General features: G+C 42.4%; 1 protein-coding gene across 1 annotated transcript; it reads right to left on the bottom strand.

The window, feature by feature from the left end:
* Positions 1-27,942, bottom strand: LOC114304022 (putative pre-mRNA-splicing factor ATP-dependent RNA helicase DEAH3). Its single transcript, XM_082897207.1, is given in 8 exon segments — positions 1-116; positions 1,458-1,575; positions 1,692-1,930; positions 2,042-2,167; positions 2,585-2,785; positions 25,921-26,288; positions 26,290-26,502; positions 27,752-27,942. Coding segments are annotated over 8 exon segments (1,572 nt in total).

The raw sequence follows: 27,942 nt of genomic DNA, 5'->3' as shown, positions 1-27,942 counted from the left end.
TCACTTTTTGTTCCTGCTCTCTTCCCTCTCATTTTCCCTTTTCTTGTATAGCTTCTCAAGAACACACCTTGCCTCGCAAGGAGTAAAGTTTGCAAGGTCAAAGTAAAATATATCAACTAACCTGAATCGACCCAAAATAGCAAAAACACAAAATGTGAATAGAGGTGGAAAGTCAAGTAGGCATGCGATCCAACAAAAAAACAGTACTTTAACAAATCACATACCTGTCCACCAATAAAATATAAGTTCCCAGTCCTGTTTTTAATAATAATGAATATATATAGATATAAAATAGTTAGGAACAATAGTACTTTATTCATAACAAAAATACTAATAATCCTTTATGATAACAATAAAAGTGTTGTTGATCTGTTTCGATTACCCTTTAATGCATACAGAAGGGGTCAACAAAACAAACAAGCAACCAACATGGATATTAAGAAGCTTCAGGCCTATCCATAAGACGAATTGTCTTTACCCCAGACAACTGAAAAAATTGTGATGATTTTAACATCCAACCTGTCACAGAAAAGAGGCAGAGACAGAGAGAGAATGGAAGAGCTTGTTTGGGAATGGCAAAAACCTGGTTTGAGTGGGAATTGTTCCTGTCTATGTAAGGCAAACCTCAGTTTTACTAACATCAAGTCTAAAAAACATCTAGTTTTATTTTATTTTATTTTTTTGCCTTACCAATTTTCAGCAAAAGCTGGGTTAACTATCAAGAACAACAGAGCAAAGCCTATACATTGAAAACTCAAAATGAGGTCAACCCCAACATTCTTTCATCAGGCAGACAGAGAGAGAGAGATAGTCCAAGCAAGCTATGGTGTAAGGGTGGACGTTTTCCCCAAACTGCTTCTAAGTCGTCTACCTAATTCACGAGAATTTTTTGAGCCAATATAGAACTGGTGATAATAAAATCACTATTATGAAGGAATGGAGATAGAAATTAAATAAGCCTTCTACAAAACAGAACAGCAACAAGCTTTATTTTTATGGAAGAATCCTCAATGCAAATGGCATTGACACTATTATAAAGCAGACACATCTGTATTAGACATGCATCAGTAGTAACGCATTTGAACACTCCTATAAACACAAATTTCAATCTTCTTTGCTCCACAGCTCATTACCTATGACTTCTTTTAGTATTAAATTTGACATCATACACTTGACAACTACGAGACAAACAAGAAAACAGACACTTATAACATAGTAGTAGAATTATGCATAATTTTTGTTTAGGAGATTTGTAGATCTTTACTTCCATATTATGCATAGTTAGCATAAACAGTAAGAAACTAATCAAAGTTTGGTATTTTTGTCTCATACAAAATGTGTATAAATTTTGCACTATTTCATGTATTAAATTCCCTATTTCCATGGTGAACAATACTCTGCTGACAACTATATTGAACAAGAACCAATAGAACCGCATATTAGAAAAAGAAACTAACCATTCCAACGAACACCTGTTACTGTGCAGATGAAATTTCTGCTTGTTAAGACAAACTCATTATAGATGACCCACTCTGGCTTATGATCCAGGCAATTTGAAGGGTGCAAGTGAACCACCTACATATGCCACATTACAGTATTAGAAAAATGTAAGAAAAAATCTTGTCCCGTGTGAGTCAAATATACAATCTCCTAAAGGTTAAAACAAGAGATGAATCAACATATCTACGTACTTGGTTGTCTTTCACAGTTAAATAGTGTCCAGTGTGCTCCAGATGAGCCACCTGCATGAAATATCCAGCTAGCATAGCTTTCCTGATGTTGATGTAGTAGTCACGGCTGTTAAAATCTGTACTTCATTGCTTGAAGTTGAACCTAGCCATGATCCGAACTAGCTGTTATCTCATATTATCAGCAGCTTTCAATGCCCTTTGGTTGACAAAGTTTTCGTAACACCAAGATTGATCCTCGTCTGAAACCCATTCACATGTAAGAAGGATAAGAAATGCATACGGCATTAATAAAAGCCTCTCTGATTCTCAAAGAAAAAAGAAAAAAACAGAGAATGCAATTAGATACTTACTATTTTACTTGTATGCATGGTATACATTCAAGAGCGTAAGGTGATCCCCATCAATGTGCCCAAACCATGCATTTGGTTCATTTGTTGCTTTTTGAGCCTCCTTAGGCCGGATAAAGCAATTGGGTACTAAAGAAAAAATAGGTTATCACAGAGGAGGCCCACGGTAGGTCAGCAGATGCATAGAGGCGAGACGACACCATGTGTTTCATGAGAGAATACTGAGAAACTGCAACTATTTGCATCAGCACTTACTTAGAAATTCTATGGTGCATGCCAACAGGGGGCATGGAACCCAAACAAGATAGTTGTTGATGACAACCTAAGTGGACACACATTTAACTGCATGCAGATGTACACCATGTACAAAAAATGCAATTAAACACGTAACATCATATGCCTAGATACATGTCTATGCACATGATACAAAATGGGCACGCATTCACAAATAATGAAGCAGCATTCTCAGCCCATCGTGGTCTACATCAACTTAGACCCACAATTAGACTCACAGACACAAAGAAAGCCAAGTAACAAACGACAAACCTGAAAGCATGGCAGAAATAGACAGAATCTCATTTGAACAGGTAAATTCCTGGCTGACAACAAGCATCTTTGACATCTGCAGATCCAAGGGGAACTCACTCATGATCTCACCCATCTTGGTCAAGTTGCCTTTATCATCCAACGCTGCCAAGTAATTCAAAACCTCTAATGCGCGCATCAATGTCTCTGGGGCAGAGGGATCTGTAACGCCCTCAGAATAAGACATAACTCATTCATTCATAAGATCCATAACACATAAAAGAAGTATTATATTCTATACATCAGAGTGTTCTGTACAAAAGATGGTACATGCATGTCAACAAAATAGATACCCAACGGCTTACAACTTTCCAAGTCAATACTTGGTTACATAAAAGAAGAGTTCTAACTCTTTTACATATAAAGCCCTTGGCTTGAATTACACGTAACACAAAAAGGTAATAACAAAAAGAAGCCTTCAGCCCCTAAACCTCCCAAGCTATGTCCTTGGAGGCGGTATATCACCGGTACTTGAAAATGGTGTCCCAAGAAGGGTGAGCCACAACCCAATAGAGATATGCTAAACAGTATATGAGAATTAACTAAAACATTAGCATTCGATAAATGTTAACACTTATAAGTCAACTTACATTCTTTCTATAACCAATCAACATTCACAAATCGCTTCCTTTCGTTTATCCAAATCAATCCACTTACATTATTCAATATTATCCAAACAATTTAAAATGAGACTATAACTCATAATCTCAAAACATATACAATGCTTTATAACCCAAAACATATACAATATTTTTATAGTTCATTAACAAAACAGAATTTTCCACACATACTCAAATACCCGCAAATAGGTCAGGATATTTCTCTCGGACCTCCAGCTAAGGTTCTCAAGTGGCCTCCTCAACCCCGTGATGTTTCCACAATACTTTGACCAAGGGAATCATCTTGCCTCGCAAGACTTGGTTCCACCTATCTAAGACCCTCACCAGTCTCTCCTCATACGAGGCATCCTCATCAACTTCTAAGTTGGTCCAATCTAGTACATGCGATGGATCCTGCTCATATTTCCGAAGCATACAAACATGAAACACGTCATGCACTCCGGAGAGTTGCGGCGACAATGCTAAATGGTAGGCAACCTCCCCAATTCGCTCAAGGATCTCAAAAGGGCCAATAAATCGAGGGGACAACTTCCCACTCTTCCCAAACCTCATCAAACCCCGCCTAGGTGATATTTTTAGAAAGATGTGATCACCCACCTCAAATACAAAGGCCTCCTTCGACAGTCGGCATAACTCTTTTGGCGGCTCTGGGCTGTAACCAATCTCTTACGGATAAGTGCCACTTTCTCCGTCGTTTCTTGCACTAACTCTGGACCCAACATGTAACGCCCTCAAAACAAGACATAGTCTAACCATTCAAATAATCCATAAAACATAATAAAAGTATTACATATTACATTCATCAGAGTATTCTTTACAAAAGATGTTAAACAAATAAATGCCCTACGGGCTTACAGTTTTCTAAGTCATCACTTGGTTACAACAAAAAGAGTCCTAGCTCTATACATAGAAAGCCCTAAGCTTGAATATACATTTAACAATCCAAAACAAATAACAAAAGGGAGTCTTCAACTCCAAAACCTCCCTAGCTAAGATCTTGGGGGCGGCATAACATCTGTACCTGAAAAATGGTGTCCCAGGTAGGGTGAGCTACAACCCAGTAGAGATATACTAAACAATATATGAGAATTAACTAAAACATTAGCATTTGATAAATGATTAACACTTCTAAGCCAACTTACATTCTTTCCATAACCAATCAACATTTACAAAATGCTTCCTTTCATTTATCCAAACCAAATCATTGTAACTCAAATGAGACTACGACTTATATAATAACAATTCAATAATAAACATCATTCAAACATTCCATTCACTTGCCATTTTATGGAACTACGTTCGAGGGAACTGGCACCCAAATATATATAAGATTTCGGGACTTTCACCCTGGACACTCCGGCCAACTTAATTATCAATGGAGTCCATCCCTTATCTCCTCCCACACAATATACGTATGCAATGTATTTAGACATGAAGTCATATACAATGACCCAACAATTCACATATTCAATGTTTATATCCAACCGTCATATTCAATGACATAATCCAATTGATTAGTTTCAATTTACCTAATCATTGTGCAATTTTTACAACAATCGTCGTTATCCTCTACCGATAGCTCAAAACAGTTATTTCTAAACAGATAATTAAATTAATTAAATAGATAAATTATCAAATTTTCCATAGGTATTTATCAATCCAATTGCATCATTTAACCACAATCCTCCCCAATTTCACAATTTCTAAACCAGTTTCATATTTCTACATTGATTTCATTAATTACACAAATAGTTTACATAATGCAAATTAGGGCATTTTCCCTCTCGTCTTAAATATTGCACCCAAGGCCAAATTTCACTCATTATACACAATAACTTCATTTTTGAGACCACACATACACATGGAACCCCAAAAATGGAAGACCCCTCTTTTACCATTTTAATCTCAAACCCCAACTTCACCCAAAATCCCACCATTTATACAAAATGACCAATATTTATGTTAAAACCCATAAAGATGAGAAGAATATCCGTACCTCAAGAAGAGAAGATGAGCCAGCAAGAGACAAACTCCAAAGATGACAAAATTAACTTCTACTTAGATGAAAATGGAGATCTTGAAGAGCTCAACCTTTTTGATGAAGACACAACGGTTGGGAACCACTAGATTAAGGCCAAAATGTAGAGAGAGAGTGTATTCTCTAGAGAGAAGCTCTCAACTTAGGGTTTTGGAAAGTTTTAGATAGAGAAATGACAGAAAAAGTGATTTAAAATGTCACTTTCGCGATCTAATATACGTATAGTTCGCTCGAGCGGAGAGTTTGACGCTCGAGCATCAAACACAAAAATTAGACCCGCTCGAGCACAATAAAAGACGCTCAAGTGCCCAAGACACAACTGCAAGGCACTACCCGCTCGAGTGTAAGGGTACCCGCTTGAGCGTAGAATACACTCGCCCAGTATTTTACAGACTTTAGACAGACGCTCGAGCGTAAGAAACGCCGCTTGAGCGTGAAAAACACTTTTGCAGTATTTTGGCAGACACCCAAAATACTGAGTGATTGCAAACCCCGCTCGAGCGCAAGAAGACCCACTCAAGCGAAAAACCAAAATTCTGGGCAACAAGGTTTTAACCAACCTGTTCTAAACACGCTCGAGACATTCAAAAACTCAAATTCAAAGAGTAAGAGGAGGAAAAGAAATAAACAACAACATTAAATCATAAGACCTGAGTCTGACACACCATAAAGATCGGGTTAGAAACTGGCATTGCCATACAACAAAGGTGCATCACCCACCTCGGCCCAACACACTGGAGATCTACGCGGTCAGCCATACAAGGCCTCAAATGGTGCCATACCAATACTCGATTGGAAACTGTTGTTATAGGCAGACTCCACTAAACGTAAGTGTCTCTCCCACGACCCCTTAAAGTCAAGGACGCAGCCTCAAAGCATATCCTCGAGGATCTAAATAGTACGCTCGGATTGCCCGTCAGTCTGAGGATGGTAAGCCGTGCTAAAAGTCAATCTAGTGCCCAAGGCACTCTGTAAACTCTACCACAATCTAGCAGTAAAACGCGGATCTCGATCTGAGACGATTGACATTAGGACCCCGTGCAACCTCACTATGTCTCGAATATACAAGTCGACAAGATGATCTACTGAATCTCTCACGCGCATGGGAATAAAGTGCGCTGACTTCGTCAACCGATCAACTACCACCCATATGGCATCACTACCCCGTTGAGTCCTTGGAAGACCCACGACAAAATTCATCATGACGTGCTCCCATTTTCACTGGGCTATAGGCAAAGGTTGCAACAAACCCATTGGCGTCTGATGCTCGGCCTTCACTTGCTGACAAGTAAGGCACTTTGACACAAACACCGCCACATCTTTCTTCATACCTCTCCACCAAAACTAGTGACTCAGATCATGATACATCTTCATGCCTCCTGGATGCACCGCAAGGCGTGAATGGTAAGACTCTCGGAGTACTTCCTCTCGGTAAGATTCCGGCACAAAGAAGCGGTCTTGGTATCTGACACTCAAGTCGGGATACACGGTCAAACCCTTCTCTACCTTCCCACTAGAGATCATCTCTCGGAGGAATTCTACCTCAAGGTCACCCTTATGTGCCTCCAATGCTCGATTAACAAGTGTAGGTTGTGCCACTACAGAAAATAAAGTTGCTGTAGACACCCCATTTTTGATCGTCCTCAAGACTTGGACGTCACCGCTTGAACACTCGGTGATCATCCTTGTTTATGTTTGTCTTGAGTTCCTGAAGATCTTGGCTACGCGCCTTGCCTCAAGATCTCTCGGCTCGACTGTTTTGTGTCTGGTTTTGCACCAAACACTTGTGCTTTGCCTTTGAGGGGCAGGGAATGGCTTGTTAACCATCTCCACACATCACCGGTCATGGCTTGAGGCCACCGGCTACTGGTTTGTTGCCACAGGTCAAATGTTTGGCCGACCAGCACTCTTTGTAGTTGACCGGCCATCTACCTTGGTCAAATTACATTTTTGGCCGGCCGACCACTGTGTATCTGCTTTTGCAGATATTTTTATGCCAACTGTGCTAGCTGGCATAAACTTTGCTCCCCTCCATACACGTGTATGGAGGGATCTCCCTCTTGACTAGCTTGTTTGGAAAGCTTTACAAGAGGGATTGTCTATAAGAGGGAGCCTCTTCTCCCTCCATTAGGGTTACAAAATTTTTCATAGCTTTGAGTTTTAGGGTTAGGGTTTGTTCATACTCTATCGCTATATCTCTCTCTCTCTTGAGTGTTTAGTGTGTGTTTGTTCTTACTATTGCACACAAACACCTACCATTACACCTTTCCTTAGTTGTTGAGGCATTAGAGGGTTGATCTTAGACTTTTTGAGCTAGTTTTGATCCAAGAAGAGGTCTGGTCTTGTGATCTTGGAAGTGTTCTTCAAGGGTGAGTGTTCTTTCCCTTTATTTACCATTTTTGCATAGCTTTTTTGACTATCTTGCAACTATTTTTAGACTTTTCATATAACATATAAAAGTTCTATTTTTACTTGTTTAAAATAGTTGTTTAAGGTTGCTTTGAGCTTTGGGGTTGTTTGACCCCTCTTAGGCCTTCTTTGGCCCTATTTTTGTGCTATTTTGGTGAGCTCCGGGACTACTTTGTTTGGGCCTCCTCACCACTAAAATCTTAAGGGATTTCAGTGGTGAGAATGGTGCCTTAAGGTCCTAAGAAGGAGAGGGCCACCCCCTCTCCTTGTTGTCCTTGAAAAGGGCCATCTTAGCCTCATGTGTGAGCACCATTTTTAAGTGCATTTTGGCCATGTCTTAGTTGTTATTTGTGCTTATTTTGTCATAATATAGCACTGTTTTTACTTGGTTTAGACACACCATGCTTGCCTTACATACATGTCTTGTAATGCCATCATTTGCCTTATCATGTACTTAGCATGTAGATTACCATGCTTGCTTGTTTTGGCCAAGCTTTGTGAAGCTTTTTGGCTCGTTTTTCCATGCTTAAGGTCTGATGTAGGTTGTCTTAGCCATGCTTGCCATGCTTTGTTTAGCCTCTTTGCATTCTTGGCTTGTAAGCCTCAAGTGTATGAACCATGAGCATGCATTACTTGCATTATTCCAGTAGTTTGGAACCATTTAACATGTCATTTCAGTCCTCATGACATGCTTGCATGCTTACATTTGATACCCCTTTAATGTGTTAAAAGGTTGTTGTCTTATGCCCCTTGTTTGGGCCCTTGTGCGTGCTTGCATGTTTAAGCCATTTTAGATGCCATCTAGATGTGTTATTGGCTTTGTCTTAATATGCTAAAAGTCTGGTTTTGGTTGCTTAATTCATGCCATGTTCGATTTTGCTAAGTGTAGTTCAATACACCTTTGGCTTGCCTTGAATTTTGGCTTTGCTTGCATGCCTTGTTTGTCTTGTCTAGTTGGTTCGGCACCTTTCATGACTTGATTTTCAAAGCTTATAATGCATGCCATTTGTCCATGTTTTCATCCTCTTAAGTGTGCTTGAGAGTTGCTCTTCAATGCCTAAGTGTTGGTCCTTGTGTGCATGCATGCTTGCATGTTATTTGGTCCTCATTCTCTTAGCAATTGACCACTGTTTTGGGCTTAGTATAGAGCTGCCCAAATTAGTTTAAGTCCATTATTCGCATGTTGTTGCATGCTCACCTTGTGTGTTGTTGCATACTTGTGTGTTGTTACATGTTTAGGTTGTTTAACATGTTTGCTCCATGTGTTGTTGCATGCTTGAACATCCACATTGCATCTTGCATACTTGTTGGTTTGCATTGCGTCATGCCTTGTATGCTTGCTTGCATAGGTTGTATGCCTAGTATGCATTGTGCATTGCATGCCAATGTTGCATACTTAGTTAACATGCCTAGGTTGCATTACATTGGCATGCATACTTTTCCTCTTGAATTGATTATGATAGAGGTTGAGCCTCACTTGTTTGTTTGATGTGCATCTCATTTGAAATCAAAGTGCATACTTGGTTTCTTGGGCCATCACGCATTGAAATACGCGATTGGTGGTCCGAGAATTGAGAACCATGTCTCTTTAAGTCACAAACATGATAAGGGATGTGTTGGTGCACATATTTGCTTGAAATGCATTGCCATGCCTTGTTTTGCCCTCTGCTGCTGTCAAAATAGGTTCTGCAGGAAGTTTTGGCCGGTCGGCTACATACAGTGCCGACTGACCAACAATTTGTGGCCAATATCTCCACAGGTGGTTAATGACCATTCCCCACAGTACTCAGAGAAGTAACCTTGGAGTTTGTGCAATTTTCAGGGGTGCCAAACAGTAAAAACAGAGGCAACTTGTGCATGGCAGTGGACTTCCGAATGGAACCGAGCATGCATTACTTTGGGCCCTCTTCTGGAGGCTGTTTACTACTTTATTAGATTAGTTGATTTGCTTAACTAGTTTAATTTGTCTGTAATAATTAATTAGCTTGTAGTTAATTAATTGTATTATTCTTTTGGTCCCTCCGAGCGAGGGCAAATTTGTAATAAGTGTGGGTGCGTGTGTGCATGTTTCCCAACCCCCACTTCTTTTTCCCTTTTACTTACCTGCTTTGATGGTTAGTATTAGGGCATATTTAATTTAGCATACCTTATGCTATGCATGCGTGCATCATTCATCAACATTGCATGCACCGGGCTCGGCGCATCATGCTAACTGCATAATTATTTTAAATCTAACTTGAATATGTACATCAAATGGTTGCATTTCACATGCCATCCTAAGATTAGCCGAGCCTATCCTAATTGCATTCTGTATGCGTTGCATTAGGCATTTAACATGGACTTGGATCATACATTGATTTCTAACGAGTTCTTTGTTTTGGCTTGGAGTACACTGTAAGTATTTTGCGCTTTAACATCTCGCACGAGTGTGAATGTTAACATGACAGCATGCTTACCATATGGCTAGATGCTTATGTTATATGAACTGCCTGAATGCCTGTGAGTGAAGGTTGGATTGCTTGAGTTGGAACAACTCATCAAAAATTCGTGTCTTAGCCTACTCACGAGTAGCAAATTTCAAAACATTTTCCAAACAAACGGATATGCGATGCTTTGTTCCAAATTAGGCGATTTAGTCTATACTTGTTTCGCTGTGCGCATCACATAGTAATTCTAGCTAATTAACCGGAATAAGAACACATAATGTTTTCAAAATTGGATATCATGGTTAGTAGAGGCCGATCTTCGGATCGGGCGAGAGGGGGTGTTCATAGCTGACCTTCCCCAATCGTACCCAAGTTCCCGAGCCGAGGCAACTTTGGTAATGACGGACACGTGGCCTTAGGCAAACGAGTCAGGGTTTCCTAAATTCCCCTATTAAAAAATATTTAGGTGGCGACTCTGTATTTAGCAAAGCAGTCCATGTTTGGCACTTCTTTTCTAAAAATTTGTTTTCTCAAAACGATTTGCCGGATTTGAACTCTTTGGTTCAGACTAAGAACCGTGACACAAAAGGGAGTCCGAACTGTGGTAGCATAAAGCCCGAGGGCGCGTCCACAGTTTCTGGCGACTCTGCTGGGGAGTTTAGAGAGCTTGACTTGAACTCATGATATCTTGTTTTGACTACATTTATGTGTTTCTTTGCATTGCATGTGTATTGGTGCGCCTAGGACACTGTGTTGGCCATCTGCTATTCCTGAACGGTTTGCCAGATGCTTGCCTTGTCAAGGCATGACCATAAGGCTGACTGGTTGCGGGCTTTGACAGTATGGGAACGCAAATCCCAGTTTTTACTGGGGCACCCTTTTGACCATTCGACCTAGTGCATATTCGGAATCTGTAGTGACCATTCCAAACTAGGACAGGTTGCTTATCCGATTATAGGTTGTTTGAAACCGTTGCGTGCGTAGTGAAACCCTAGCTCCTGACAAAATAGGACAGAGAAACCCTACCCCAGCATAGGGGTGTTTTGGTTCTCATTTACTTGCTATGTGCTTTTAGAGTGTATCTCTACAGGGAATGTGCATATCAGTTTACAAGTTTGAGTACCAGGCCTGAGGGCATCAGTATCAGTGTTTTGGGGAATCAGTTATATCTGCGGGTATCAGACTCAGTTTTGGGACAACAATTTTGGGAAACAGTGACAGTAGTAGTGTACAGTTATTCAGTCATGTCTGTATCTGTTCTGTCTGGGCTGAACTACTGCTTGTTTCCCCTTTCAGTTCAGAGATTTGGGTTCAGAGACTTGGTGTTCTCCTTCGCTGATGCAAGACAGATATCTGATCCGTCAGCCACCGTTTAGTTCAGCAGACTTATGATGACCCAAAGTTCAGAGGAAATTGTGGTTATGGCAGCCGCGTTAGACCAAGGGATCATCTTGCAAGATGAGACCAATGTTGATGTACCGCATCTGCAGAGGTCGCCTGCTACACACCCGATCTGGACCCCCCAGTTGTATCAGGTTCGTGAGCCTACCACGTTTGAGTTAATGGGAATGATCGGCGACCTCCAAAGATCCGTGGCCGATCTGGCCTATGGAATGTCGGCTTCGCCACCAGCCACATCATATGCCGGGAATTTTGTACCACATGAGCCCCTGCTACTGGGGCAGATTGTGATCGAGCTCAGCCAACTAGAGGTTGCCTCCAGCTACAGCAACGACGTGTCAACAACAACCGGGTTTTGCTCTGATGTAGTAACCCAAACCCTCGATCAGGCTGAGGCTAAAGGTAAGAACAAAGTGGGAACAGATGCTGATCCCGTTGGACAATTGATGTGGCCAGTCGAGGCTTTGAAAGCCGGGGAAATGAATAAGCAGCAAGTATTCGCAGTCATGACTAAAGCTGTGGATGATGCTTTCCCCACTCCAGCCGAGGGCAGTTTAAGCCAAGCTAAAAATCGGGATAGGCCCCGTCATGCCAAGACAGTTCCTTCCATTCCCAACCCTGCACCAGGAAAAGATCAGAAAACCAAGGCAGTGCCTGCCGACCCTTTCGCTAGTTCGTCTAACAAGAACCCTTAGACTTTGAAGTACCTGCCTCGAGGGCACAGAGTCTTTCACGCCCTCTACATGCCTTTGTCCAGGGCATTTCAAATTCTGGCTAAAAAGGGGCATCTTAAACCCCTCGAGCCTCGACCTCTACCGAAGAATCTTCCTCTTACACATGATGCTGCCCTGTACTGCGCGTACCACCAGCAAACCGGTCACAGCATCGACGGTTGTTTCCGCCTTCACCACGAAGTGCAAGATTTGATCGATAATGAGGTCATCCTCCCACCTACCTCAGCAAAGTTTGTCACCACTGAGTTGTTAGACTTCAAGGATACTGCAAGTATGTGATCAGGGGTTGGACCACCTGCGGGTGGCGTTCGGTGTATTTCAAATGTGGCGTTTGGCACGCACTGTCGAGAGCATTTGCGAATGCAGTTTTGTAATTTCTAGCTTGGGTGTTGAGTCAGTTCTTTGTTTTGTTTTGGGTCTGTCTCATTGTCTTGAGTCAGTCTTTTTGCTTAAGGGTCTGTCTTGTTGTGTCGAGTCAGCCCCACTGTATGGAAATCATGTGATTCCAGGGTTGTTGCCTCGGATATCATTATTTTGTTTTGTAATTATCCTTTTACTTTCTTTTGAGTCTGTCTCTGCTATGGAGCCAGTTGCAACCAGGAAATCTAAATGAAACGACTGCAGCTATCATGTTTCTGTGCTTATTGCTACTTTGAGCTTGTTGTGCCAGAGCATTTGAATGAAACGGCGGAGCATCTCACTCACTCTTCTGCACCCCAAACTCATTGCGTTGACCTAAGTTTTTCAAAACCTTTTTGAACACTGCGGTGAAAACAAAGGGGAAGGAATTCTTCGGGATTTGCAAAACCTTGATCAAATTGAGAGAAAGAGAGGTGTGCTAAGCCCTTAATGATAGAAATCATGCTTGTCAGCATGAGTACTGAGAAGGACCCTGGTTTGATCCAGACTAGTTCTACACTATCTTCAGTGCGAGCGATTTGTCGCTTCTTTAAAAACTTTTAAAAATAAAATGTTTTGCACAGTTCTGCGAAGACCTGTGTGGGATCGCTCGTGAGATTGTGCAGCTTAGGATCGCTCTCAGCCTCAAGACTTGAGCCCTTGCTTTAAAACCTTGAACCACAATTCAGAGTGTTCAACGATTGACCATCAAGAGAGGCCTATGTGGCCAGATTGGAAGCAGCCCTCGAACAAGAGGCACCAAAGTTAGATCAAGAAGATCAGATCTCATCAGAAGAAGCTTGTGAAGCTAGAACAGAAGCACCCGTCCAACTAGGGGCAAAAACGTCTGATGTGCTCGAAGAGCCGAAGATGAGTCCTTCAGCAAATCAATATAACAGTCATTTTCCTGGATTCAGATGACTTTAAGATCTCAAAACCATTTGGCATGGACTTGTTACACTTTTACCCTTTGAGAGGCTTGCTGGGCCGAAAACCCGGAAGGGCGACCCAGGCAAAAGTTAGAGCAAGAGAAAATACAAAAAAAGAAAAAAAAATGCAAAAAGAAATGAAAAGAGAAAAAGAGAAAAAAAAGGAAAAAAATAAACAAAAAGAAAAGAAAAGAATTGAAAAAGGAAAGAAGAACAAAGCTCTCAAGGTCGAAAGCCCACAACAGGCGCCTTGGCAAAAGTTAGAGCCTAAAAAGTGAAGGTTAATACCCGAGTGTACCTTAACCGGAACTACGTAAGGCTTGATTCTCATGTTTGGGATACGTAGGCAACTTCGTCCTGAAGTCCAGCCCCCAACGCTTTCATAGCGACTAAGTCCATGTAATGGTTTTAATCATCCTTGATTCCCATGTTTGGGGTACGTAAGCAACTTCATCCTGAAGTCCAGCCACCAACGCTTTCAAAGCGACTGTGTCCATATATTGGTTTTAACCATCTTCGTCTTCTCTGTATCCGAAAGTTCAGTTGTGATCATCACTAAGAAGGACTGTTTATAATATGCTACGGCGTCATCCAGACAAGGGGCAACTTTTCGTTGCCATGAGTCGCCATTCAAACCAGGGGTAACTTTCCGTTGCCATTCAAAGCGCTGCGGTGCCATTCAAACAAGGGCAACTTTCCGTTGCCATGCAGTGTCCTTCAGAAAAGGGGCAGTTTTCCTTCTAATCTGAGGTTGTACGTCTCGAGAGTAAGTTCTGCACTCGTTGAGCAGTGACCGTTTGCAAAAATAGTTTTTGAGAATTTTTACTAAGGTTGACCATTCTCTCGAAAATTGTTTTATTTTCCAAAACTGGACCACTTTCTTGGACCCAAAAAAGGACAATTTTCAGTACTCATAGCCTGACTTGCATGATTTTGAAATCAAAAATCGAACAAGTATGTTGATCTAACTCTCATCTTGGTCAAGACTGTTTTAGTAGAAAACCAAAAAAAATGGTCAAAATGATGAACTAGGGGCACAGTTGAGTCAGGTGTTTTGTCTTTCCCCCGTAGTCAACATACTTGCCAGAAGGGCACTCTATTCGCCAGAAAAAGGCACAACTGAAGTTGTCAGTAAAAAGACTGAAAGGCTTCAACCTCCTCCAAGCAACGAGGTATCAAACCAAGTGTGAAGCACGAACTGGAATGGATCAAGGTACTTCATTCCCTCATTCGGAACATCAACTAGACGTCCCTGGAGGAAATACCCGCGAGCTAACAGTGTTGGGTTTGAACCCACAACTTTCTATTCATCCATCAATCACCCTGGGGAGGGATGAAAAAATAAGAGAATAAAGAATAGAGAGGTGTAAGTTGAGAGAAAAGTGAGCAAAAATGTTTTTGAGAGAAAAAAAACCGAGCTTGAGAGCCGACTGGTGTGAGAATCACAAATGGGAAGAGGGTGGGAAACAATACCCAGAGAAACTGGCTCCTCGTGATCTAAGGTCCCCCGTCTTCGTTAACACGTCTGTATGTTGTGTCTTTTGTTCTGTTTACCTCAACCTTTGTTTTGAGTCTTTTCTGAGTGTGTCTCGTTGTGTTTAGGTTGTTTACCTTTTTTGTTTCCACTGTTGAGTCGTTCTCGTTGTGTCCAGTTGTAGGCTCACTACCCCAGTTTGAAAAACCCTCCTTCAATTTCAAAAATTAATCGTTTTGTGCTCAGAGTGTTGTGCCATTCTCCACATTTGTGCAAAAACATGATTTGGTTCTTTCATACAACTGCAGGGTCTACCCTCGATAAGTGTGAACAGAAAAACCTGGGCCTCTCTGAAGCTTTTGGGTTTCGGATTGCATCTGAGTGTGTTTCAGATTCAGCAAATTCAACCTTTGTATTTCGTCTTGTCAGATTGAACTGTTTGTTCAGGATTCGCTGTATGCAGATTAATCCCCAGCAGAGCATGAGCCGAGTGTTCAGACTGAGCAGTGGGTTGTTTAAGTTGTTTTGCTGTTAGCTGGTTCATTACCTGGTTATTACAATACAAATGTTTGATTTTCAGACAGGAGATCAATCTCATTTACATTGAGGTGTAACATGATGCAATGCGATGCAGTGTATAAAATGTATCAATGTAACACTTTTTCAGACAAAAAGTTTGTTTCATTTCATCATCTTTTTCAAGTACAAAGGTTTGGAGAAAACAAAACCCTACCCGCGGCAGTACATGGTACTCTAGCTACCAACAAAAAGAAAAGCAAAATAAGAAGAAGAAAAAAACAGCAAAAATCTGGATCAATATCAAATGGTCTCAGGCCTAGAGGTCCGTCTTCGTCCTCTTCCTGGACAAAGGTCCAGGAGCATCATCATCAGCGCCGTCATTTGAGCCCGAGTCAGCGCCATATCCGGTCTCTTCCTCAGATAACTTCGCCTCCGCCTCCGCCTCCACCTCGGACTCGTCGTCGTCAGGAACTGGTGCCCGTGAGCTACTCCCAACATGAGTGCGCCCCGCCTTGGTGTGGGGGTATACTCTGCCCTCTCCATCTCCCCCTCGAACATGAACGGATGGTTCAGCTGGAGCACCTCCTATAGTAGGAATCTGGAAGGGATGTTGAAAAGTACAAAAGGCAAACGCATCAGTATGCCGCCCAAAACAAGGTACGAATGCAGAATGCAGTGTATGAGTACAGTGTGTGAATACAGTGAATAGCATATCAGTTCAGAATGTAGTGTATGAGTACAGTGTGTGAATACAGTGAGCAGCATATCAGTTCAGAATGCAGTGTATGAATGCTGTGAACAGTGTGTTAGTGCAAAATGCAGTGTATGAGTACAGTGTATCAGATGCCGTGAGGGCCGTGTATCAAGTGTTGTGTTGTGCATTAGGTTGTGTGAAACAGTTTACGGTTTGAGACCGTGGTCAGAAGAATATACTGGAATACTATAAATCGCCAGAAGGTCGAGGCTCTGCTGGAGCATCCCCATCACAGAGGCAGTCAACTCCAGGGACTGGCGAGTGTATGCGGAGGAAGCCTGCAAAAGTGTTAGAAGTATCAATATTCTGCAGAATATCAAATGAAATGACAGTGCAAAATGCAAAATATAGTAGTACATACTGGAGGCAAGTCGTAGAAACCGACTAACTCATGATCAGTCAGAGGAGGAGCGATGGGGATCTAGTAAGTCGCCCCACCCCACCTTCTGCATGTTATCGTCGTGGGCAGTGCTGGCCAACTAGCCCCCCGTCCTCTCCGAGCTCCACTCCTGCCACAGACTCGAGCCATCCTCGATGTCCCTGCCCCTACTCCAGCCACTGGCACCGCCGGTCTCTCTCTCTCAGCTCGACAGCCACTGCTCAAAGGCCGCATGATATACGTACGGACGTACTCTGTGTAGTCGCATATGCCTCTATAATGTATCGAATCCCAGCCAATCGTATAATCAGCCATCTGCTCGGGAGTGAACCTCTTGGTGTCCCTCATATACTCAAGGGGCAGAGCTGGAACTAGCTGCTCTGACAAACCCAGGGTCTGGCGCAAGAAGCGCTCACCTAGGTACCAGGCTCGACAGACAGGGCCCTTTAATAGAAGCCTGAAACGGGCAGTCTCCTCCGTATCGACAAATCGCTCCTGCGTCGCAGCTGGCAATGGAGCCCAAGGCTGCCAGGTGATCTGAAAATGAAATGCAGTTTGTTATCTACTGTTATCAGAAAATACAGTGCAAAACGAAGCTTAAATGAACTGCAAGTTCTAAACATACCTCTGCAGGGGTGATGGTGTCGAAATAGTGGCAAAAGAATATGAACGTCTCCTATGGTCTCCACACACACCTCACATCGAAACGTCGGGAGAATAGAACGACAAGAGAGGTCTCCTCGTCAGGCACTGGTGCGAGCCTCGAAAAGTAGGCGTAGACCCACAACTGCAGAGTAAGTATCAGTATGCTTATCAGATAAAGTGGAATGCAGAATAAAGCAGAAATCATAGAGCCGTGTATTGTGTAGTGTATGGTGCAGAGTGTACAGTCTGTGCAGTATACAATTAGTGAAAAGCAGGGTATATGTGTGCCGTGTGTACAGTATACAGTTAGTGTGAAGCAGACCACAGTGTGTGCAATATACAGAGTACAGGTAATGGAAAGCAGAAATGAAAAAAACAGAAGAAGCAAATGTACCTCCCAAGCTCGCCAGTAGCCCCCAAGCAACTGTCTGCGGCCACGGGAGGTTGAGCTCATGTATCCATACAGAGTGGCCAAGGCAGCGCCACCCCAGTCGTAGCGCAAGATCCGCGTGACGTCCACAAGTGCACTCAATAAACAGAGGGGCACGGTATTCGCCCGGTCGGCAAAAATGGTCATCCCTAGCAGAAACATGAGGAAGCCGCGGGTGTACTGCTCGACCTCCTCCTGAGTCATCGGTGCCTCCTCAGCCAAGGCTGGCTGAACCCTGAACTGAACCTCGAACCATGAGCATCTGATGAAGCCGGGGCGTGCGAGAGGCGGCATCTCGCCCAGCTAGTAAATCTGAGCGGCCTCCCACTCGTCCATGTCAGTGTCGAAGGGGATCGGATCACCCCCTACCCCGATGCCGGTGAGCATCGAGAAGTCATAGGGAGTCATCGTCATATCTCTCGTAGCAGAAAAGTGGAAGGAGTCGGTAGTGTCCCACCACCTCTCCACTAGAGCAGCAAGGAGAGGCCTGCTCGCAGTGAGGTGCGAGAGTCCTCTGCAGAAGGCGCCGAAGCCGGCCTGGTCTACGATGTGGCAGACCGCATCTAGCAGCTCCATATACTAGTCTCGAGCGGCAACATTTCCATACCCTCGGAAGGCATGGGAATCTCCCTGTATTCAAGCAAAACAGTTGCAAAGCCATATAAAATGTACAGTTTTGAAAAGCATTTAGAATTATTGACAATACAGCGTGTGTGCACGTTCTCAAGTTCAAACAAACATCGGGTGCCGGTGTGCTTGCAGTAAACTACAACATGTGACGTGTCAGCATGTTTGAGTGGTTCAGGGCAAATACAATATGTGTGCACGTGTTCAGATTCAAACAGACATTAAGTGCAAGTGTGTTCACAGTCAACTACAGCATACAGTGTATAGGTGTATCCGGGCTAAGCAGTTAAAGAACAGAATCAACTATGGCAGTTAAGTGTTTTACATTGCGGAAAATGAAATGGGAAAGAATATACCTTAGAAGCGCCGTATGATAGATGTGACTCCGGCTCGCACAAGAGAAGCTCTGGAGGCACTGTCCTATCGAAACTCCTAAACTGGTGAAGTCCGTCAGGAGAAAGTATGTGAATCGCCGGCCGATAGGTCGCCGGGTCGAACGGGCGGACGCTCAAGGGCAAGAGCTCGGCATTGGGATCCATCTCATGATCTGGGGGAGTCCTGCCCCATGGAATATCATCTGCCATCTCAGGGAAAGTGTGAAAATGGCCGGAAGAGGGAAAACCGGGCTAGAATACGAAAAGTCAACCGAAAAGTCAACCCCTGGGAAGGTGAAAAATGACCGAAAAAGTCAGAATGTGGAAAAGGCACGAAGATCAAGAGGAACTCAATGGAAACAAACTCTGAGTGGTGAAAATCAAGAAAGAGACACCGAAATAAAGTTTTGTTCGGTTCAAAATGTTCGAAACGCGAAGGTATTCGCGAATCGAACGTCGAAATGGGCCCTAAAACCAAGGAAAACGGAGGATCGAAGGGGGAAAAATAGCCTAGAGAGGTGGGAGAGGAATTTTCACACAAGAGGCAAGTGCCAAAATAGGGTTTGAAGCCCTATTTTAAAAGATCCGAGGCCAAAAGGCCAAACTGCCCCGAATCAGGCACTTTTGGTCGGTCGGCCACACTGTTGGCCAGTCGGCCAAATATTTGGCCGATGGAACCTTTTGATGGCCGGTGGGCAGCCGGTGACCTCCTCTAATGGCCGGTGAGCCTCCTACAACCTTGTTTGGGTCAGATATGTGGTTTGGGGCCTTCATTGCTCAATACAGTGCAAGACAGTGCATTTTCGAAGCTCAACCGGCCTCCGTTTTGACCTCAGGCTGTGTCTTCTGTGCGCAGCACTTGAATATGTGCAAGTGTATCCTTTTTGTATCCTTTTGTCCCTTTCAAGATTTGAAAGTTACCCCACATGCGTTGCTTTACAACGCTTTGATGTGAATGCACGTTGAGTTGTACGTCATTATGCTTACATTGTCATACACCTCGCCACGGTCTGGCGAGACCTTAAACACGCATGGTCTGGCAAGACCTTAAATACGCTCGATCTAGGAGATCTTAAATCTGTCGGTCTGTATTGTCATGCATGATCCTCGTCACGCGTTGCCATACGCACCTTACATGCGTTGTTATGCATCTTCTTCATTTGCATTGTCATGCATTTCAAGCCGCGCGTTGTCGCGTATTTCAAATTCACATGCATTGCCATGCATTTCAAGCAACTTGCGTTGTCGCGCATTCAAAACAACATGCATTTCAAACAAAAACAACATGCATCATTTGCATTTTAAAAAACAAAAAAATATATGTATATGTCATGCACTGTAAATAGCATGCATTATCATGCATTTTCATGCATTTGTCATGCATCCACTGTATATAGTGCATATGTCATGCATTTTTATTGTAAATAATGCATATGTCATGCGTTCACTGTACATACATACATTCCATTGCATATTGTATATATTGCATTGTAGCTTGCATGCATTCATTGCATCACCTCCATTTATGGCTTGCGCCTTTCCATGATTGAGCTTGGTCTGGTATGTGCCCATATCTTTCATGTCAAAGCACAATTATGATATTATGTGCACGCACCTATTCCACGCTGGTATGTTGGTTTGAGGGTGACGGCCCCGTTTCTGTGTTAGATGCGGCTTGTATGTGTCCATGCCTTTCCTAGGCAAAATACGGTTTGGCCGCAGGCCTTATCTACTGCATCCATTGCATTCTCCCCGGCAGATCGCATTGTAGATAGCATTCATTGTATATAATGCATTGTACATACATACATTCCATTGCATATTGTAAATATTGCATTGTAGTCTGCATGCATTCACTGCATCACCCCCTCCATCTATGGCTTGCGCCTTTCCATGTTGAGCTTGGTCTGGTATGTGCCCATATCTTTCACGTCGAAGCACAGTTATGATATTATGTGTACGCACCTATTCCACGTTGGTATGTTGGTTTGAGGGTGACGGCACCGTATCTGTGTTAGATACGGCTTGTATGTGTCCATGCATTTCCTAGGCAAGATTTGGTTTGGCTGCATGCCATATCCATTGTATATATTACATTGTAGTGTAATTTATGCATCCAGCATTAGGATCATTGGTCTTTCCTCAGCGGGACATTTCCCCACTTATGTCATTCCACCCAATTACTTGTTCTTGTGTCCGTCTACATCACTCATAGTTCTGCATGTGTACGCGCCTATTCCACGCTGGTATGTTGGTTTGAAGGTTGCGGCACCTTTTATATGGTAGACGGACTTTGCATCTCCATCATCCGTTTGACATTTGTGTGGTTTTGAACTGCTCATGATTTGATCATGATTCAATTGCATTGAATTTTTATTTGCATTATTATACATAGTTTTGTATATATTACATATCATTTTGCATTCATTTTGCATGTTATGCATGTTGCTAACAATATTGTACCTGTTGAGTTTTCGTTCTCTTTCAGGCACGATATTGTATGTACGGTTCATTTGAAGCTGGTGCAACCAGACGAACCGCACAGGTATTGTATTCTCTGAGTGAGACATATTGAGAATTGTATAACTCTCTTGTATCCTTTCTGCATTGTAGTGTAGTTGGATTGTTGTATGCTAGCTTAAAACTGTTGCATGTTATGCTTCGTTACAGCTTTCTTTGCATGATCATAAGTTATGCTCTGCTTCTTGCATTATCAGTTATATTTTGCCCCTACTTTCGGGCTCATATCTTTATTGTCATGTATGCTTTGTCTAATTCTTCGGCCTTGTCAAAAATGGGTCGTCTCAGGGCTTTAACACTCACTCCTGTCATTCTTATGACTTTCGAGTTCTGTCAAAGAGGGGCACCTGTAGACACCCCATTTTTGACCGTCCTCAAGACTTGGACGTCACTGCTTGAACACTCGGTGATCATCTTTGTTTGTGTTTGTCTTGAGTTCCCGAAGGTCTTGGCTATGCGCCTTGCCTCAGGATCTCTCGGCTCAACTATTTTGTGTCTAGTTTTGCATCAAACACTTGTGCTTTGCCTTTGAGGGGCAGGGAATGGCTTGTTGACCATCCCCACACATCACCGGCCATGGCTTGAGGCCACCGACTACTGGTTTGTTGCCACCGGTCAAATGTTTGGCCGACCGGCACTCTTTGTAGTTGACTGGCCATCTATTTTGGTCAAATTACATTTTTGGCCGGCCGACCACAGTGCATCTGCTTTTGCAGATATTTTTATGCCAGTTGTGCTAGCTGGCATACACTTTGCTCCCCTCCATACACGTGTATGAAGGGATCTCCCTCTTGACTAGCTTGTTTGGAAAGCTTTACAAGAGGGATTGTCTATAAGAGGGAGCCTCTTCTCCCTCCATTAGGGTTACAAAAATTTTCAGAGCTTTGAGTTTTAGGGTTAGGGTTTGTTCATACTGTATCTCTATATCTCTCCCTCTCTTGAGTGTTTAGTGTGTGTTTGTTCTTGCTATTGCACACAAACACCTACCATTACACCTTTCCTTAGTTGCTGGGGCATTAGAGGGTTGATCTTAGACTTTTTGAGCTGGTTTTGATCCAAGAAGAGGTCTAGTCTTGTGATCTTAGAAGTGTTCTTCAAGGGTGAGTGTTCTTTCCCTTTATTCCCCATTTTTGCATAGCTTTTTTGACTATCTTGCAACTATTTTTAGACTTTGCATATGACATATAAAAGTTCTGTTTTTACCTGCTTAAAATAGTTGTTTAAGGTTGCTTTGAGCTTTGGGGTTGTTTGACCCCTCTTAGGCCTTGTTTGGCCCTATTTTTATGTTATTTTGGTGAGCTCTGGGACCACTTTGTTTGGGCCTCCTCACCACTAAAATCTTAAGGGATTTTAGTGGTGAGGATGGTGCCTTAAGGTCCTAAGAAGGAGGGGCCACCCCCTCTCCTTGTTATCCTTGAAAAGGGCCATTTTAGCCTCATGTGTGAGCACCATTTTTAAGTGCATTTTGGCTATGTCTTAGTTGTTATTTGTGCTTATTTTGTCATAATATAGCACTGTTTTTACTTGGTTTGGACACACCATGCTTGCCTTGCATACATGTCTTGTAATGCCATCATTTGCCTTAACATGTACTTAACATGTAAATTACCATGCTTGCTTGTTTTGGCCAAGCTTTGTGAAGCTTTTTGGCTCGTTTTGCCATGCTTAAGGTCTGATGTAGGTTGTCTTAGCCATGCTTGCCATGCTTTGTTTAGCCTCTTTGCATTCTTGGCTTGTAAGCCTCAAGTGTATGAACCATGAACATGCATTACTTGCATTATTCCAGTAGTTTGGAACCATTTAACATGTCATTTCAGTCCTCATGACATGCTTGCATGCTTGCATTTGATGCCCCTTTAATGTGTTAAAAGGTTGTTGTCTTATGCCCCTTGTTTAGGCCCTTGTGCGTGCTTGCATGTTTAAGCCATTTTAGATGCCATCTAGATGTGTTATTGGCTTTGTCTTAATATGCTAAAACTCTAATTTTGGTTGCTTAATTCATGCCATGTTCGATTTTGCTAAGTGTAGTTCAATACACCTTTGACTTGCCTTGAGTTTTGGCTTTGCTTGCATGCCTTGTTTGTCTTGTCTAGTTGGTTCGGCACCTTTCATGACTTGATTTTCAGAGCCTATAATGCATGCCATTTGTCCATGTTTTCATCCTCTTAAGTGTGCTTGAGAGTTGCTCTTCAATGCCTAAGTGTTAGTCCTTGTGTGCATGCATGCTTGCATGTTATTTGGTCCTTATTCTCTTAGCAATTGGCCACTGTTTTGGGCTTAGCATAGAGCTGCCCAAATTAGTTGAAGTCCATTATTCGCATGTTGTTGCATGCTCACTTTGTTTGTAGTTGCATACTTGTGTGTTGTTACATGTTTAGGTTGTTTAACATGTTTGCTCCATGTGTTGTTGCATGCTTGAACATCCACATTGCATCTTGCACACTTGTTGGTTTGCATTGCCTCATGCCTTGTATGCTTGCTTGCATAGGTTGTATGCCTAGTATGCATTGTGCATTGCATGCCCATGTTGCATACTTAGTTAACATGCCTAGGTTGCATTGCATTGGCATGCATGCTTTGCCTCTTGAATTGAGTATTATAGAGGTTGAGCCTCACTTGTTTGTTTGATGTGCATCTCATTTGAAATCAAAGTGCATACTTGGTTTCTTGGGCCATCACACATTGAAATGCGCGATTGGTGGTTCGAGAATCGAGAACCATGTCCCTTTAAGTCACAAGCATGATAAGGGATGTGTTGGTGCATACATTTGCTTGAAATGCATTGCCATGCCTTGTTTTGCCCTCTGCTGCTGTCAAAACAAGTTCTGCAGGAAGTTTTGGCCGGTCGGCTACATACAGTGCCGACCGACCAACAATTTGTGGCCGATATCCCCACGGGTAGTCGATGACCATTCCCCATGGCCGGTGACCATTCCTCATGGCCGGTGGTGTTCCACAGTACTCAGAGAAGTAACTTTGGAGTTTGTGCAATTTTTAGAGGTGCCAAACAGTAAAAACAGAGGCAACTTGTGCATGGCAGTGGACTTCCGAACGGAACTGAGCATGCATTACTTTGGGCTCTCTTCCCGAGGCTGTTTACTATTTTATTAGATTTGTTGATTTGCTAAACTAATTTAATTTGTCTGTGATAATTAATTAGCTTGTAGCTTAATTAATTGTATTATTCTTTTGGTCCCCTCGAGCGAGGGCAAATTTGTAATAAGTGTGGGTGCGTGTGTGCATGTTTTCCAACCCCCACTTCTTTCTCCCTTTTACTTACCTGCTTTGATGGTTAGTATTAGGGCATATTTAATTTAGCATACCTTATGCTATGCATGCGTGCATCATTCATCAGCATTGCATGCACCGGGCTCGGCGCATCATGCTAACTGCATAAGTATTTCAAATCTAACTTGAATATGTACATCAAATGGTTGCATTTCACATGCCATCCTAGGATTAGCCGAGCCTATCCTAATTGCATTATGTATGCGTTGCATTAGGCATCTAACATGGACTTGGATCATACATTGATTGCTAACGAGTTCTTTGTTTTGGCTTGGAGTACACTGTAAGTATTTTGTGCTTTAGCATCTCGCACGAGTGTGAATGTTAACATGACAGCATGCTTACCATGTGGCTAGATGCTTATGTGATATGAACTGCCTGAATGCCTGTGGGTGAAGGTTGGATTGCTTGAGTTGGAACAACTCATCAAAAATCCGTGTCTTAGCTTACTCACGAGTAGCAAATTTCAAAACATTTTCCAAACAAACGGATATGCGATGCTTTGTTCCAAATTAGGCGATCTAGTCTATACTTGTTTCGCTGTGCGCATCACATAGTAATTCTAGCTAATTAACCGGAATAAGAACACATAACGTTTTCAAAATTGGATATCATGGTTAGTAGAGGCCGATCTTCGGATCGGGCGAGATGGGGTGCTCATAGCTGACCTTCCCCAGTCGTACCCAAGTTCCCGAGCCGAGGCAACTTTGGTAATGACGGACACGTGGCCTTAGGCAAATGAGTCAAGGTTTCCTAAATTCTCCCATTAAAAAATATTTAGGTGGCGACTCTGTATCTGGCAAAGCAGTCCATGTTTGGCACTTCTTTTCTAAAAATCTGTTTTCTCAAAACGATTTGCCGAATTTAGACTCTTTGGTTCAGACTAAGAACCGTGACACAAAAGGGAGTCCAAACTATGGTAGCATAAAACCCGAGGGCGCGTCCACAGTTGCGGCCTCAACCGACTCGCTCAACTGCAAGTCAAACTCTGTAAGGGCACCCAACATTTCCCATTCTCGGATAGCAATGCAAGCTACATCACTAACGGACTTCCTACTTAGGGCATCTACCACAACATTGGCCTTTCCCGGATGATAGTGCAACTCAAAGTTGTAATCCTCTACAAACTCCATCCACCTTCTCTGCCTCAAATTCAAGTCTTTCTGTGTAAACAGGTACTTTAGACTCTTATGATCCGAGACTACCTCGAATCTCTCACCATACTGGTAGTGCCTCCAAATCTTCAAGGCAAAAATCACAGTTGCTAACCCTAGGTCGTGAGTAGGATAGTTCCTCTCATGTGTTTTCAACTGACGTGAGCTATAGACTACTATCCATAAAATCAAAATGGACCAGATCATCTATCCCTAGTTTCTTCAAGGTGAGAACTGTGTTTGCAAGGTTTGATCACAGTATTTCTGGATATGTCTGTGGCTGAAGATCATTATTGAAACTTTTCTCAGTGTAGAGTCTAAAACATTTTCCTAGTTGCGTTCTTCCAGCACGACCTGATCTTTGGTGAGCACTAGCCTTTGATATTGGAGAGACCAACAAAGATTCAACACGTATTCGACGGTTATAGACCTTTTGTTTTGCAAACCCAGGGTCTATCAAATAAATTATACCATCTATGGTCAAAGAAGTTTCTGCAATGTTTGTTGAGACTACAATCTTCCTCCCAAGAGGTCAGCCCTCAGTCGGGGGGAGGAGCAGGTTCAAATATCTTCTGCTGCATAGTAAGAGGAAGCGTAGAATACAGCGGCACTGCTTTCACAGGCCTGCAGGCCTCTCCCATATTTCCAATTTCTTTTGTTATTTTCATACATACATCTTCTATCTCCTCCTCTTCAGTAAGAAATACTTTTGCCATTTTCTTTGTTATGATGCAGAGAAAGGGCAAAGTATAATGATAACTGTTGAGAGATATAATAATGATAGGGTAATTTGTTTTGATATGTATGAAATACGATTTAAAGAGAGATCATTTTTGCCTATTTTTGCTTTTTCCAATTTCCTTTATAACATTGTTTTTATTTTTGTCTGATATATACATTGCATATAAAAAAAAAATGAGGCCCCCTTTTATGCAGGGCCTTAGGTGAGCAATGAGCACCTAAGTTGCCCAATGGTCGAGCCAATGGTTGTTTGAATCACCCGTCACTCAAATCGCACCTACACTAATAGCAAGCCTTTATAGTTAGGCCAAGCCGCCTACATACCCTAAAAGTTATCATATGAGACTAAATTTAGAACACAATGACCCCAGGTCCACACAACAACAAAAACATAAAGAAAAGAAGACCAACAAAAATTTGAACAAAGTTTTTTTAAAATTCCACCAATGCAAGTTGGGTGTTAATAGCATACAAAATTAGAAAAACATGAAACCAAAAACCAAAGATTCATAAATGTTTACTTACCTTATTGGCATTCATGTTGCTTTGAGTCCCACTGCCGGTCTGCCACACCACAAGTGAAAAATGGTCATTAAGCTTTCCTTCAGCCACCTCTTGGGTTGCTTGCATTGTTGCCTTCCCTATGGATGGGTCAAGACCATATTCTATGTTGCCTTCCTTATGGAATTTTTGAATAATTAGTTTAGAAGAAAACATCCAAATAAGAATATGGGATTTGTGAAATGGAGTGGAATGGAATGGAATTAGAAACCCACACCATACCATAAAAATTAATTTCTGAAATGGAATTTGTGAATAATTTTTTCAAATAAGAATATATAAAAAGTAAAAATTTAATTTTTAAAAAAGTTGAATTCCAATATTTATTGGAAGCAGAGCATAACCATGTATGCATTCTCTTCTGTGAATAGAGCTCTCTGTGTAAGTGACTCGTTTTAGTCCCTAAGCCCACCCCAACTCTCTCTCTCTCTCTCTCTCTCTCTCTCTCTCTTTCTCTCTCTCAAGCGACAATGTATTGGAAATGATTGTTTTTGTTTTTTTTTGTCCTCCTCTCGCTCATCACTGACCTGTCTATGTGGGTATTGTTGTTGGGGGAGTCCTTTATCATTTCTGCTCTTGAAGTCATAAGCCCACCCCAACTCTTTCTCTCTCTCTCTCTCTCTCTCTCTCTCTCTCTCTCAAACAACAATGTATTGGAAATGGTTGTTTTTGGTTTTTTTTTCCCCTCATGTCACTTATCACTGACCTGCCTATGTGGGTATTGTTGTTAGGGAGGCCCTTTATCATTTCTACTATCGAAGTCACAGCAATAGTGCTGTTTTCAAACCGTGACAATGGTGAACCAAACGTTGAGTCTGATTCTTTCTTCTCAACTGAGTCTGCCTCATTCGAGTTGGAATCTTCTTCTGGGTCCTCACCGAGTGGTATGAGTTGCAT

This window comes from Camellia sinensis, chromosome 12 (genome assembly GCF_055761805.1).
Source record: "Camellia sinensis isolate YWXY chromosome 12, ASM5576180v1, whole genome shotgun sequence".
Lineage (NCBI taxonomy): Eukaryota > Viridiplantae > Streptophyta > Magnoliopsida > Ericales > Theaceae > Camellia > Camellia sinensis.
The sequence above is the reverse complement of the archived record's forward strand: the minus strand, read 5'-3'. Positions and strand labels throughout refer to the sequence as shown.